At 45.7% G+C, this 13983-nt stretch overlaps 1 protein-coding gene across 5 annotated transcripts in view; it reads left to right on the plus strand.

The window, feature by feature from the left end:
- Window positions 1-13983, plus strand: part of epha3 (eph receptor A3) — a 120335-nt gene that overhangs the window by 75825 nt on the left and 30527 nt on the right. For 3 of the 5 annotated variants that reach the window (XM_086145554.1, XM_086145556.1, XM_086145551.1), the window contains exons 7-10: window positions 8064-8226; window positions 8529-8634; window positions 9031-9095; window positions 11342-11467. In XM_086145554.1, coding sequence (XP_086001680.1) covers window positions 8064-8226; window positions 8529-8634; window positions 9031-9095; window positions 11342-11467 — 460 coding nt within the window. The remainder of the gene's footprint in view (window positions 1-8063; window positions 8227-8528; window positions 8635-9030; window positions 9096-11341; window positions 11468-13983) is intronic. The other 2 variants (XM_086145555.1, XM_086145552.1) reach the window with 1 other exon arrangement.

The following is a 13983-nucleotide window of genomic DNA, read 5'->3' on the forward strand; positions in this document are numbered from 1 at the left end:
GCCAGTTTTACTTTCCCTAATAGAAATGAAGTATTTCATTTGATGGTTCGTTGGTTTTTGATCGATTGCATTATAACGAGGGGCCGGGACTCTAGCGCGTTCATTTTGATGAATTAATTCCCCAAAAAATTACCCGTTAAGAAAAGTAATGCACTTTAATCACATTTCAATTTGTGCAGTGGAAAGTCTCAGTGCTAAACACGAAACATGTATAGAGCATTTGTTGATAATGCTAACTTTGTGCAGGCACACAGGTCTGAAATGCTAACTTTTTCGGTAAGATTAGATTTGTATGAGCATGTACGTCTGTAACGGTAGTGTAGTATGAGCACACATGTCACTAATGTTTGCTTTGTCAAAGCACACAGGTTGGTAATGCTAATTCTGCACAAGCACACAGGTCGTTTGCTAGTTTCATATGAGCACGCAGATCATTAAGGTTATTTTTGGATGAGCATGCAGCTCAGCTAACGTTGTACTAGCATGCAAGTCGGTAACGATAGCTTTGTACACACAAAAAGGTTGGGGAAGGAAATTATGTGTGTAATATTAGCTTTGTATGACCCCAGAGGTTGCTAACGTTGGCTTTGTATCGGCACATAGGTCGATAACATTAGTGTAGTATGAGCATACAGGTCACTAACATTAACTTTGTACAAGCACATAGGCCGGTAATACTATTTTCATACGAGCATGCAGATCGGTAAGGTTATTTTTGGGTAAGCACGCATGTCAGCTAACTTTGTACTTGCACACAAGTCACAAACAATAGCTTTTTAGAAGCAAAAAAGTTGAGAAAGTAAATTGTGTGAGCCTGCAGGTGGGTAATATTAGCTTTATACAGCAACGCAGGTCACTAACGTTAGTTTTTTTTACGAGCATGCATGTTGCTAATGTTAGCTTTGTATGAGCACGAAGGTGTATAATGCAGCTTGCTAATGTTAGCTTATGGTAACGTTAGCTTTGCACAAGCGCACAGTTTGGTAATGATTGCGTTGTTCAAGCACACAATTCAGAAATTTTAACGTTAGCTTTCAATGAGCATGCAGGTTGCTAACGATAGCTTTGTAGAAGATAACAGTGGTGCTAAGAGTGAGCAGAGAGTCCCCCGGGGACCAGGATATTGGTATTTTTAAAACACACTAATTGAAACAGAGCACTCAAAACACCTGCGGGACATGACTGAGTCGTTCCCCGATCAGATCTGAGCCGGTGAGATGAAGGTCAGAGTCGCGTAAATGTCAAGTTAATGTGAAATAAAGGGGGATGTTAGAGCTCTTTTTTTTGTACCGAAGTTTTATTTCCACCTGCAGTTTGATTCTTACACATTCCCCCGTCTTCAACTAGTGCCCACATTTCCTTATTTGTGTCTGGCCTCTCTCCCTCCCCGTCACACCCTGCCCTCCTTTCCCCTTCCCTCCTTAATGGAGACAAGTTTTATGGCAGACAGTAAACGGGGTCGCTCATTCCTCTGCGAGGGGGAAATTAGTGCAGAACGAATTACGCCGGCTTTCAGCGCCAACGCTGCGCCACGGCTGACATTTGATGGTGAAATTAGCCGTGGATGCAAGTTTAATCACTCTGGCAGATTCAGCGAGTGTGTGTGTGTGTGTGTGTGTGTGTGTGTGTGTGTTTATACGTGAACGCGCGTGTGTGTCCCAGATCACGGCTTCTCGAACGCCATCGGTGGCCCCTAATCTCTTGATTAGTAGGCTGACAGAAGCTGTTTCCTCTCTAAACTCTGCTCCGTGCTCAGCCATCCCCACCTTAAGTGTTGAAACAAAGCTGGGAAGTGAATGTGTGCGTGTCTGTGTGTGTGTGTGTGTGTGTTAAGTGTGTTAAGTGTGTTAATGACAATGACACACACACCTGGTTGCGAATCACAGGAGCGTATTTATGAAAAAGAATTGGGGAAATGATTTCCAGTTAATCGCACCGTCTGGACTGCAGACACTTGGATACATCTGTAATGCACACACACACACACACACACACACACACACACACACACACACACACACACACACACACACACACATACAGAGTCCAGTTGCCACAACAAAAGTCCAAACGCATGCAGGGGGTTCAATGGAGAATGGATAGAATTGTTGAGATGTGTGAATGAATTACTGGATGGTTGCAAGTATATATTGTGTGAATGAGAGGGTGAATTATGATAATAATAATGATACATTTTATTTAAGGTTCTTTATGCTACCCTTACATCAGGAGATCCTGAAAAGATTTGGAAAAGACTAGTGGAAAACTATGTTCTCACATCTATAAACAAATTTTTAGAGTTTTAAGTCTCAGCTGAGTCTCAGACTGAGATTTTACAAAGACACTGAATCTTACAGGGTCACTATTTACAAAACTACAGCTAGATTCTTTCAGCAGTGTTTCCCACTATGCAATGTTTTCCCCGGGCATCTGCACGAAATGCACGTACTCATGCACGTAAAATCAGAATCAGAATCGCTTAATTTTCAAAGTAATTTTGCAACTACAAGGAATTTGCTTTGGTTGACGGTACTAAACAGACAACAGGTAAAAGGGCATTAAATAAGTGAAAAAAAAAGTGCGATCATGGTGATCATGGTTGGTTGTGCAAAATGGCAAGTTGGGCAAAGCAGTGAAAGATAATGCATTGGAGGGGTTGGGACAGTATCAGCGTTATTGACGAGGCTGGCTACCGATGGGAAGAAACTGTTTTTGTGTCGGGTAATTTTGGTCCTGATGGACCGCAACCTCCTGCCAGAAGGCAGTGGCTCGAAAATTCTATGTCCTGGGTGAGAGGGCTCACCCATGATCTTGTGCTTGCGGGTCCTGGAGGTGCACAGATCCTGTAGAGAGGATAGATTCCAGCCAATCACCCTCTCTGCAGAGCAGATGATACACTGCAGTCTGCCCTGTGTCTCTGGTGGTGGCGGCGGCAGCAGCGTAGCAGATGGTGATGGAGGAGGTGAGGATGGACTCGATGATGGAGGTGTAGAAATGCACCATTGTCTTTGGAAAGTGAGACTTCCTTAAAGTAAAATGTAATGATGACGTCCGATACGAGCCGGGATGTGGAGGGTAGCGGGAGAGATGGATGCACACACATTCTTCTAACCGCGCTGTGATTAACTTCTCCGACCATCAAACACGTGGACAAACACACACACACACAGGGTGGTGACACAGGACAGGAAATGGGTCGGACAGAGGGGACGAGAGGGAGCTTTCAGCGCTAGGGTTTGCTACTTTCTGCTTCTGGCTGTGGCTTCCCCCCCTTTAGAAGCGCATTTATTGGAAACACACCCTGTGGAGTCCTCCTGTCCGTCACCCGACGCGCAACAATGGAATCCCCCTCCTCCTCCGCCACACGAGAAGCACGACTCCTTCATGTCCAACATGCTCCGTTGTCATTTCTCATCAGCTGTGGTGTCTCAATACGAAGCAAGACAAGGAGCCAGTCAGGATCTAAATCACCTCCTGTGACACGCAATCGGCGCTGTTTCGTCGATAATGGCTGAGAATTGATCGCGGCGAAGCAGGAAGTCGGTTGATTCACCGCAGACCTCCGACCCCGCTCTAATGAATTTCAATGCGTTTTAGAAATGACAGTAAGTATCACATCAGTTCACGGTTTCCTCTGGAAATGACTTGAACTTCAAACTGCAAGACGCTGACGGGACAAATCGCGTGACCACGGATCGATGGATTGATGCTAACAGGAGGGAACGTCCTGCCGTCCGCATGAGTAAAACCTCCCTGCACGACAACAGCGGTAACATACAAGATTAGCTTTTCTGAAAGCCACATGGGGTTTGGTCGCTATGGCACCGTTGGCACTTGTTGACGTTCGTTGAACTTTTTCAAGAACAAGGCTGTTTCTTGGTGCATTGAGACAGCGGATAAACCAGGGAGCATGGATCTCAACTTCTTGAACCATTATAGCTCCTACTCCGAGGCGAGGTCTTTTTTAAGCTTTCATGGGAAGTTGTGACAAAGGCGCTTTGTGATTGGTGGAACTCCTACACCACTGCCATTACCAGTTCCTCCTTGCGGACTGTGAAGCTCCATTTTCAAAAACTACATTGGTCACTGGTCAAATGTTTCCAGCTGATAAGTTGGACAGAACCAGCTAGAAATGATGTGCCAAAGAGGTCCCAGATCTCCTGGCCAGCTACTCCTCAGAGGGTATCATCATCAACATTTTGGAGCAAAACAAGTACGGAGCTAGCTAACAGCTAACGTGTTTCTTCACTCAGCAAAGCAGTGCAGGGAGAAGATAAAAACACTTCAAGAATCAGAATCAGAGAAACTTTATTGGTCCACGACGGGCAATTAGAGGTCACAAGGAATCGCAAGTAGCAAGTGGCTGTTCAACCATCTGATAGTCCATGGTTATGATTCCATGAGCGCCATCGCAGCTTCCTCTCCTTCTTCGGTGAATTGTTTCTGAGTGCAGAGCTACGTTGGAGACGCTTGTGTCATGACTGCTCCTACCGTGGTCCCTCACTACCTGTGAAGACACAAAACTTCAAGATTCTAAACCGGAACCAGCCAGTTCTATGAACTTTTCTGTCCAAAACTGGCTAATGTGCAGAGTTAAAAGGCACCAAAAGATTGCAGGATTGCAGAAGTATATATTTCCTTTTTTAATAATTTGAAAGACACAACCTGTTGAGTATAGTTGCATCAACCCCAAAAATGAATGACACCTGATTATTTCTTCTTTGTCTTAATGGTAATGGAAATGAGGACTCATCATAAACATCTCAGGAGGTAGAGGTAAAATAAGGTGATCACAGATGCAGGCGGCTGGAATGAGGTTCTACCTCAGGGTGAAAGAGGGCGAGGAGCCTGGTCATCCAGGAGGAGCTCAGAGTAAAGCTTCTCTGGATAAAGGAGAAGCTCTACGAAGCTTTACGATGCTCTACGATCTGCGATTCCTCCTGCAAGGAGCTGGACGAAGTGGCCGGGATGAGTGGAGTTTGAGAGGCTGCTGCCTTGGAGAAGAGGCAGAAGATGGATGGGAGTATATATTTCTTTACGAGGAAGTGAAGACCCCCCCTCCAGCTGCTCCCTTCTTTGAGAATCCCGCAGCTGAAAGCGTCTTCCTGTTGCTGTAAGCAGCCATGGGGCGCTCCCAGGGCGATAAGACGTCTCCAAGTGCACTTTGTGAAAACACAATTTGCGGGAATACACTCCTCTGATTGTTTGTGCGTGGTTTATCTGCGCCATCTCTGCAGCAGAGACACACACAGGGCTCTAAATCTACTTTAATTTTCTCTGTTTATTTAGTCTCCGATTGAAAGAACTCTGGCTCAAACAGCATATTTACAACAACCCTGCTGTATATCTCCCTTCCAGGGCCCGTGTGTGTGTTGCAGAAGCTATAATTCGCCACAGGTTTGTTTAGATTGCCAAAGAAGAGCGTTACACACAAGCCATTGAGAATTCTCGTCTCACACACACACACACACACATACACGCACACAGTGTAATACCCCGTCGCTTGTCGGACAGCGGCACGTACGGCGGCGAGGTGACGAATACGAGCTCCGCAACACACAGCGAGGTACTCGCGCCACACCTGTGTGTGATTTTCAGGGGATCACATGCCGTCCCGAGCAGCGAACGCTGACAACCTGCGAGGAGATTTATGGCCGTGATGAAGAGTTATCCAAATGCCGGCCGGGGGTGTATCGGTTACCTCCTCACACACACATGCCAGTTTAAAAGTCTTTGTGCTCCATAAAACTCTGATCCCCACCATTAATGGGCGTGAAGGGACTCAGGGTCGGTGTGTGTGTGTGTGTGCGTGCGTGTGTGTTGCCCTTAACATTGAGTACCTGTTAATCACTAGGTCTATAGAAAGGGGATTTGGCGCTCCCCAACATGCTTCAGTCCCGGGTTTTTTTATGAGCTTGGCAAGATTTCAATCGATGCAGCTCATTTTCAGGACTGTTAATCTAATCTTTAACAGTCTCTCCGGCTTCGCCTTTGTCTGTTTGCATCACTCACTCGTTCACTCATTCATTCATTCACTTACATTTATTTGATTCGTCTCAGTTCTCTGATTTAATATAACCTCTGTCTTTGTCTACTTCAATTGCATGGACGCGAAATCTGATGAAAGCACTGCCATGCATGCAGCGGCAGTTAACCGCTCGCTTGAAGAAATACAGATAAAAATCATAAAGTTTAGCACATTTGCCTTAAAATCCATCATTACAAACCCTTAGTATAAAGTGATATAATGTTAAAATAAATCTAATCTTGAGAGCTGGTTTCTGAGCTGCAAGCATTTAACGCCTGACGGCCGGCATACAGAAATCTTAGCCTTCACGTCACTGACGTTGATTGTTGGCTAATGTTGTCATGGCAACTTGATTTAGTTTCTCTCCTTGGAGATGTTCCTCCTGTATTTCACTTCTATCAGACCGAGGGGAGTTTGGGTCCAGGTTTGTTATGCTAATCATTGAGTTGTTTTGCACAAGCTAGGTGGAACAGGGCTATCGTGCTAACTCGCGTGTGTTGTTTGGGGAACAAAAGTTACCAATCCCAGGGATTCACCTGAGTTAGATTGCCATATGCTCATTGACAAATAATGAAAAATGAATTTAAAAACTGAAGATGAAAACACAGACCATATCACCATGATTTGGCTGCAAAGGAATCAGCCACTCTGCATTGACACTTTGAGGTAAATGAAGATAGGCTTATATATTATGGGCTGGCATGGATGCTACGGATGTTTGCATCAGTTGTTTCTTGGAGGGACAGTCCACCCTTTTGGCCCCCATGTTCTGTGAATACTACAGACTTTCAAGAGTCGCACCTGGTACTTCCATCGCGGTGCAGTGGCATCTATGGTTTATATCAACTCTGAGTTAAAAGTTGCTAAATACTAAAACCGACGAAGGCTTATACTCTCGTTTTTGTGAAGGCAGCGTACAGATCTTGTAATTTTCTTGGAGCTCGCGGATTTGTAGCCAATCGCGAATGGCGCAGTACAACCGGGAGTCATGGGGGGACAGTGTTGTGCGCTATGCTCATGTGCAACCAGTAAAAGGAGCAGAAAAGGGGTGGAAGACAACATGGCGTCGGTATAACCAGGGTGAAGAACTCACCATCCGCAGACCGTCTACCGAGCTGCACATTAAAACCAGCTCCTTCGCTGTCACCATGTTGGTTATTGTCTGAAAGTGAACTCTGCACCGCCCTCTGGTGGATGCATCGCTAAACAACCACAGCAAAATATAGCATGCATAGGAAGTAAGCATGTTTGGTATCGTTTTGAACGGATCTACCTGCTTACAGATGTAAGAAGAACAGAAATGAGCCCTGAGGGGAAAACGCATTTCTGCACGCAAAGCTTAAAATATGCTTAAATGTAATAGTCAATATCATCTTTATTGTCAATATTGCCTTATGTTCACACATACAGAGCACTGAAATAGCGTTGCTCGAAGACCCACGGGGAAAAAGTACAAAAAATTATGAATAATTTGTCACAAGAACAACGAACAATGAGTTATGCCGAGGAAGATATGGTTAGGTTTGATTTTTGAAGTGACAGTAGTGCTCAGGTGCTGTTGCAAAACAAGCCGCTCAAGGCGGTAAATGCGCTAACCTTTTGTCTCCAAGGCCGCTTACACGTGCACACGTGTGTGGCATGCACGTGTCAAAACCATGGGATGTAATCAGGCCAGAGCTGGACCCGCACCGTTTGGCTTAACGTATTTCCGCAATGTTTTATTCCTGCATCCAGTCAGGCAGCACGGCCGCCCTACGCGCAAAACTTCCACCGAGCCAGAATTACAATGTTACTTTCAAGGCCTTCCTTCTTCCCCTTCCTCTTCGCTTTCCGCCAACATCTGGAGACAACGTGTTAGCCACGGCCCTGTTTGGTAAATCCCCGGATTGCTTTATCATCGGAGATGGGGTCTGAGCGAAGCCATAAAACATTAAGTCACCTGCCAAGATGATTGCACACCGTGTTACATCCTGTGTGTCCCGTAATAGTTACAACCCACGGACAGCGTGTTCAATTTCCTCGCCTCGTCTTGCAGGAGGAGCAAGAGACCAGCTACACCGTCCTCCGGGCGCGGGGTTGCAACGTGACGTTGAACGGTCTGAAGCCCAGCACGGCCTACCTGCTGCAGATCCGAGCTCGCACCGCTGCTGGATACGGCGCCAGCAGCCCCAGCTTCCAGTTCGAGACCAGCCCTGATTGTGAGTGGGGGAACTTTTTTTTTGACTTTTTCTTCGTGAAATAACCAGCGGTTTGCTAGCAGGATGAAAAGTCACGACAACATATTTGGACCAATGATTTTTTTGTCGTCTTCGGACGGAAAAAAACAGCAGAAATGTTCCAAGACCCACTTTAGATGATTGAATTTGCCCTGATGAAGGCAGACGACAAGGTAAAAGTAATAAATGTTCAACACGAGGGATGAAATAGTGTTGGCAGATGTGTGTGTGTGTGTGTGTGTGTGTGTGTGTGTCCTCATTACCTGTCGCTCCCTGTGTTTCAGCAGCCTTCTCCATATCCAGCGAGAGCAGCCAGGTCGTCTTGATCGCCATCTCCGCCGCCGTCGCCATCATCCTGCTGACGGTGCTGCTCTACGTGTTGATAGACAGGTCCGTCCGTGTTTCCAGCTACGAGTAGCGTGTGTGTCCTTCAATGCCGATGCGTTGCAAGTCCGCGTTCGCAGGAGCGACACCTCCCACACCGTAAATTCCAACTGAGCAATCGATATGTAGGTGTGTGTGGTTCTGGGAGAAATGCAAGGAATTGTGTGCGGCCAATGTTGGCAGTCAGCGGCGCTCATGGAGAGTATAAATCAACTACTCATTAAAAGACTCACTGATCCTTTCTTGGCTTATAAAAGCAGGGATTACTCACACACACACACACACACACACACACACACACACACACACACACACATTCTTGCAAACCTACAGGCCAGGCCAATTGGTGACGTCTTATTAGATGTGGCACAACTTCTGACCTCTCTCTGTTTGGCTTGGCAGGTTCTGTTGCCACAGCAAATCCAAACATCCTGACGAGAAAAGACTGCACTTTGGCAACGGCCACTGTAAGTACACTGGACTCCCTGTTCCAAACTGCGCCGTCTCCACTTTGCGATTCACTGCGAAGAAATTCAATTAGCCAGTTGCACTACGTGCAGCTTGATTATTTATTCGGACAGACATATTATTTCAAAACTAAAAAAAAAAAAAAAAAAAAAAAGGTCATCCGATAATGGTTATTCGGAGGGGGAAAAAAAACTGCATTTGAAGTGGTTTCCGCCCGAGTGGGTTTGGTTGAATGTGAAGACAGTGTTTGCGTGACGGACGTGCTGCTCCAACGGTTTTATTGGCTGATACAACCCCAGCACGTACGCCGTATATGAGGAATTATTTAAATGTTTGCAGATGACATTGTGATCTGTAGTGAGAGCAGGGAACAGGTGGAGGAAAATCCAGAAAGGTGAAGGTATGCTCTGGAAAGGAGAAGAATGAAGGTTAGTCGCAGCAAGACGGTATATATGTGTGTGAATGAGAGGAACCCGGGGAGAACGGTGAGACTACAGGGAGTGGAGATCAAGAAGGTGGAGGATTTTGAGTCAACAATCAAGAGAAAAGGAGAGTGTGGAAAAGAGGTAAAGAAATGGGTTCAAGCAGGTTGGAATGGGTGGAGAAAAGTGTCAGGGGTACTATGAGATAGAAGATAGAAGGAAAGGAAAGGTGAACAAGACAGTGGTGAGACCAGCGATGCTGTATGGTCTCGAAGCAGTGACAATCACTAAAATACAGGACGCAGAGCTGGAGGTCGCAGAGATGAGCATGTTGAGGTTCTCTTTGGGACTGACCAGGATGAAGTCCATCAGGGCGACAGCACATGTTAGATGTTTTGGAGAGAAGCCACACTGAGATGGTTGGGTCACGTACACAGGAGGGATAGTGAATATATTGGTAGATGGATGCTGGAATTGATGAGATGAGATGAGAGATGAGAACAACTTTATTAATCCCAAAGGAAATTGTTGTGCCAATTGTTGAAATTGGAGGTCTAGAGGAAGACCAAAGAGAAGATGTATGGATGTTGTGACAGAGAATATGAAGATAGTTGGTGTGAGAGAGGAGGATACAGAGAATAGGGTTAGATAGAGAAGGTTGATACGCTGTGGAGATCCTTGAAAGTAACAATACCCGTTCCATCCGATTCCCCGATTACACTGAACTTCCCTTCAACATTTAAGCAATAATAAGAGCTTATAAACCCCCTCATTACTGTCTTCATCACTTTTCTTTGCACAAAAGAGAAATATATTGTAATAGTTTTGTAAAATAAATATAAAAAAATCCCCCATGTTCTTGGCCGTTCTGCTCATTCCCCTTTAATCATTCATGGTGCACCTCTTACCTTCTGACCGTGGCGTTTGGCCCCGACGATCCTCGCAGACCGCAGCTGTCCTCTGCTCCATGAATATGTAGGTCTGGGTCCGCAGCAGACCATAAATCACCCGACGGAGACTAATAAAGGAGTATTTTATGACAAGGGGAATATGTTAATTTTTTTGGAAAACCCTGCCATAAAACGAAACCTCCCTGGTGCCCGTCTCTACGTGGGAACGCTCAGACGTTCCCCATCCTCTCTTCGCGAATGTGAAGATTCCCTTCATCAGAGCGGAGAAAGGAGCCGCCGCCTGCCGCAGAGCTGCGCTCTCCGCTTCAGCCCGAGCCAACGAACGCCAGCATTCAGCCGTTTTTAGTTCCTGATGTGAATTTTATTTTCCTGTGTTTTTTCATGACAAATTGTTTCCCCCTCTGGCCAAGAAAGGGAGACTGCGGAAACTCAAAGATAGAGTCCAAAAATTGGGAGATTTATTGTTTAAACAAAGACATATTTGGGAGCGGTTGGGTCTCAGTTGGTGGAGCGGGCGGACCTCCAACGGGAAGGTTGGCAGTTTGATTCCCGGCTCCTCCTGCCTCCAAGACGCTGAAACAACCCCGAGTTGCTCTGGATTGTGTTGAAAGCATTGCAGTGTTTCACATTTACCCATTTGCTGATTGAGATTTATCTCTAAGTTGGCGTGTGAGACAAATTATGTGCATCTGTTTGATTCGTGCAAAAGCAGGATAACGACTTGTGCCGTATTCCCTGGTTTCAAGGGCATTTTCAAGCCGTGAACACATAAATTGTAATTGAATTCCTCGGCTGAAAACCCATGAATGAACGTCTACTGTCTTTTTTTTTTTTTTTTTTTTACCACAACAGGCGTATTGGCTTAAACGGAAAGATCTGCAAACTAATCCCTCGCTGATGTTTTCCCTCCAGTGCGTCTTCCGGGAATCAAAACCTACGTTGACCCGCACACGTACGAGGACCCGAGCCAGGCCGTGCATGAGTTTGCCAAGGAGCTGGACGCCTCCTGCATCGCCATCGATAAAGTCGTGGGAGCAGGTCAGTTGCTCTGCTGGTTGACGGACCTCACCGGACACAACCCACACCCCGTTAGATCCACAGAACCTGTCCTTTTTATGCACACACACACACACACACACACACACACACACACGCCCGCAGAGGTCCGATGTTTTCACAGCAGCAGCAACAGGTAACTCTTAAGTGTATAACATATAATGCACAGCGGGGAATGGGAAAGTGTTTAATGGGCTTGCTTAGGGTCCTTTTTTGTAAGCCTAAGCTATGATGGCCCTGATTGATTTCTTGTACCGCCGTTAGGTTCGTCTCCACCTTTCTTCTGCGCTTTCTTAATTTCCCTCCCTTCATCCATCCATCTCTTGTTCCTTTGGATTTCCCCCTCCTTCCCAGGTGAACCAATGCCAAATGTTGCAGAATGACTGAAGCAGTAAAATCAAAGAAAATAAATTAAATTCAATTATCTTAATTAAAGTTAAATTAAGTTTAATCAATTGAAATTAAAATAAATCACATGACATTAAATTAGATTGAATTGAATGGATTATTAAATAATAAACTGCATCATTGACAAGTCCAAAATCCTTTAAGAAATGTGCCTAATTACAGGTTCTCGTCTGTAAATATTAGCTCATGTGCAGCCATAGGCGTGTCTTTGTCAGATGAGAATGAACGTTTTAGGGATTAAAAGGAGAAGAAACTGCCAGGTTTATTTCTTTAATGCCCCCTCCTCCTTCGCCTGCCTTCCTTTACCTCCCAATGACTCCTCGCTCTTTCAGCTTCGCTCCAACATGTTATTTCCTATCCTCTTCTCGAGTGCTTCCTGAGAACCGGAGCGGCGAGGCAGATGTTTAGGGTGATGCATTGTGATCCGTGCCGAGTGCAGACAGAAGAGATTAGGACTGACGCAAACACCGGCGGCCTGTCTTCACCAGACCTTCTCACTGCAAAGACCCGACTCTGAACTTCGCCGCGCTCTACTTTTCTCACAGAGTATTTGGAGATGTCATCGCATTAACCTGTGATCAAACCAGCCAAAGCAATTACACAGAATTGCGCGTTTACCCTGAAGTTTAGGCGGTCTCCGTAGTAACAAGTGTCCTCAATGCATAATCGAACGAAACCCAAAACATGTAAAGAATATAATTTCTGATATTTAGACCCTAAATGTTGATTTTTTTTTTTTTTTTTCTTGCAAAATGTCATTGAGCAGATCATGAAACAAACTTACCTCGTTGACCGAGACAACATGATTAATGATAGGAAAATAATTATTGATAGGACGGCGCTGCGGTGCAGCAAGAAGGTCCCCGGTTCCTTTCTGTGTGGAGTTGCCATGTTCACCCCTTGGTTCCTCCAGGCTCTCCGGGTTCCTCCCCCACTTCTAAAAGGTTCATCAGAGACCTCTGCGATATCTGAATGAAAGGGTGAATGGTTGCATATCTCAATGTTGAACCCTGTGATTGGTGCAGGGTTCACCCCTTGATAAGCTGTGCAGATGGTACATGAATAAATGACCAGTCATATGCAGTAATGATTAATAATCAGGTTATATACCAGGCTTGCTCCAAAACATAACTTGCATTTTATCTTGAGTCTTTCCAGAAGTGTTTCGTTGTAAAAATGGATCATGCAGGAGTTATCTCAAGACTTGAATCATTTCACATCCTCAAATATTCACACGATCATCGGAGCAGGTTAAGTCGGGGTACGACATCAATAGTCTGATATCTTTTCAATGGGTGTCTGTATTGGACCAAAAATGGGACCAAAATAGTGAATCTGACTCCGTTACGTGTGGCGTAGATTCGCTCCACCAGGAGCCGAGCAAAGCCTGACGCGCCGCCCGAAATGATGTAATTGCAAGTATGAAATTGAATAAGAAAGATAAATAAATAAAAGTCTCAAAGGGGTTGAGCCTGAGAGAAGCGGGGTTACCTTCCCTCCAGCCTCAGCTTAAGAATTTGAACTTCTTTCTTCTGTTTCCAAATCAATCCATTTTTTTTCCAGCTAATCACCACAGTTCGTGATAAGTCTTTCGAGAACGCGATAATTGCGGCGGTATTCGGGATCAACGGTGAGGATTGATAGCGGCTACGTTGCCGGACTCCCCTGTCCGTCAACCACATGATCCAAATCCCCGGCCATGTGTGTGATTTTCGCGAAGCGGCACGAGCGCGCCGAGCAACATCTCCTCCCCGACCCCATCTGTCTCCGGGAAACACGTTAACTCCGCTTTGAAGCTCTCGCCAAATGGTGATTGTGTGTTAAAAGACGGAGCACATGCTTTACGTCGGTCCGACTTTATCTTCAAAGTGGGAAACGCCGGCTCCGCTCAAAACAGGAAAGGAGCGAGCGGCCCCAATCAAGCCCCATTAGAACCGAGATCTTCTTTCCCGGAGTGACCACATGAAGCGCTCCCCCGGCCTGGCCCGGCCGGCCGCCGCTCAGGGCCAGAAGGAGCACAGCGAGTATTTTGACAGGTTGTAATTATTCCGGCTTAAGTTCTTCCAGACCTTCATGTCCAGGGTTTGACC

This window comes from Fistularia commersonii, chromosome 4 (genome assembly GCF_037954325.1).
Source record: "Fistularia commersonii isolate RoL2024-O1a breed Wild chromosome 4, RoL_Fcom_v1.0, whole genome shotgun sequence".
Classification (NCBI taxonomy): domain Eukaryota; kingdom Metazoa; phylum Chordata; class Actinopteri; order Syngnathiformes; family Fistulariidae; genus Fistularia; species Fistularia commersonii.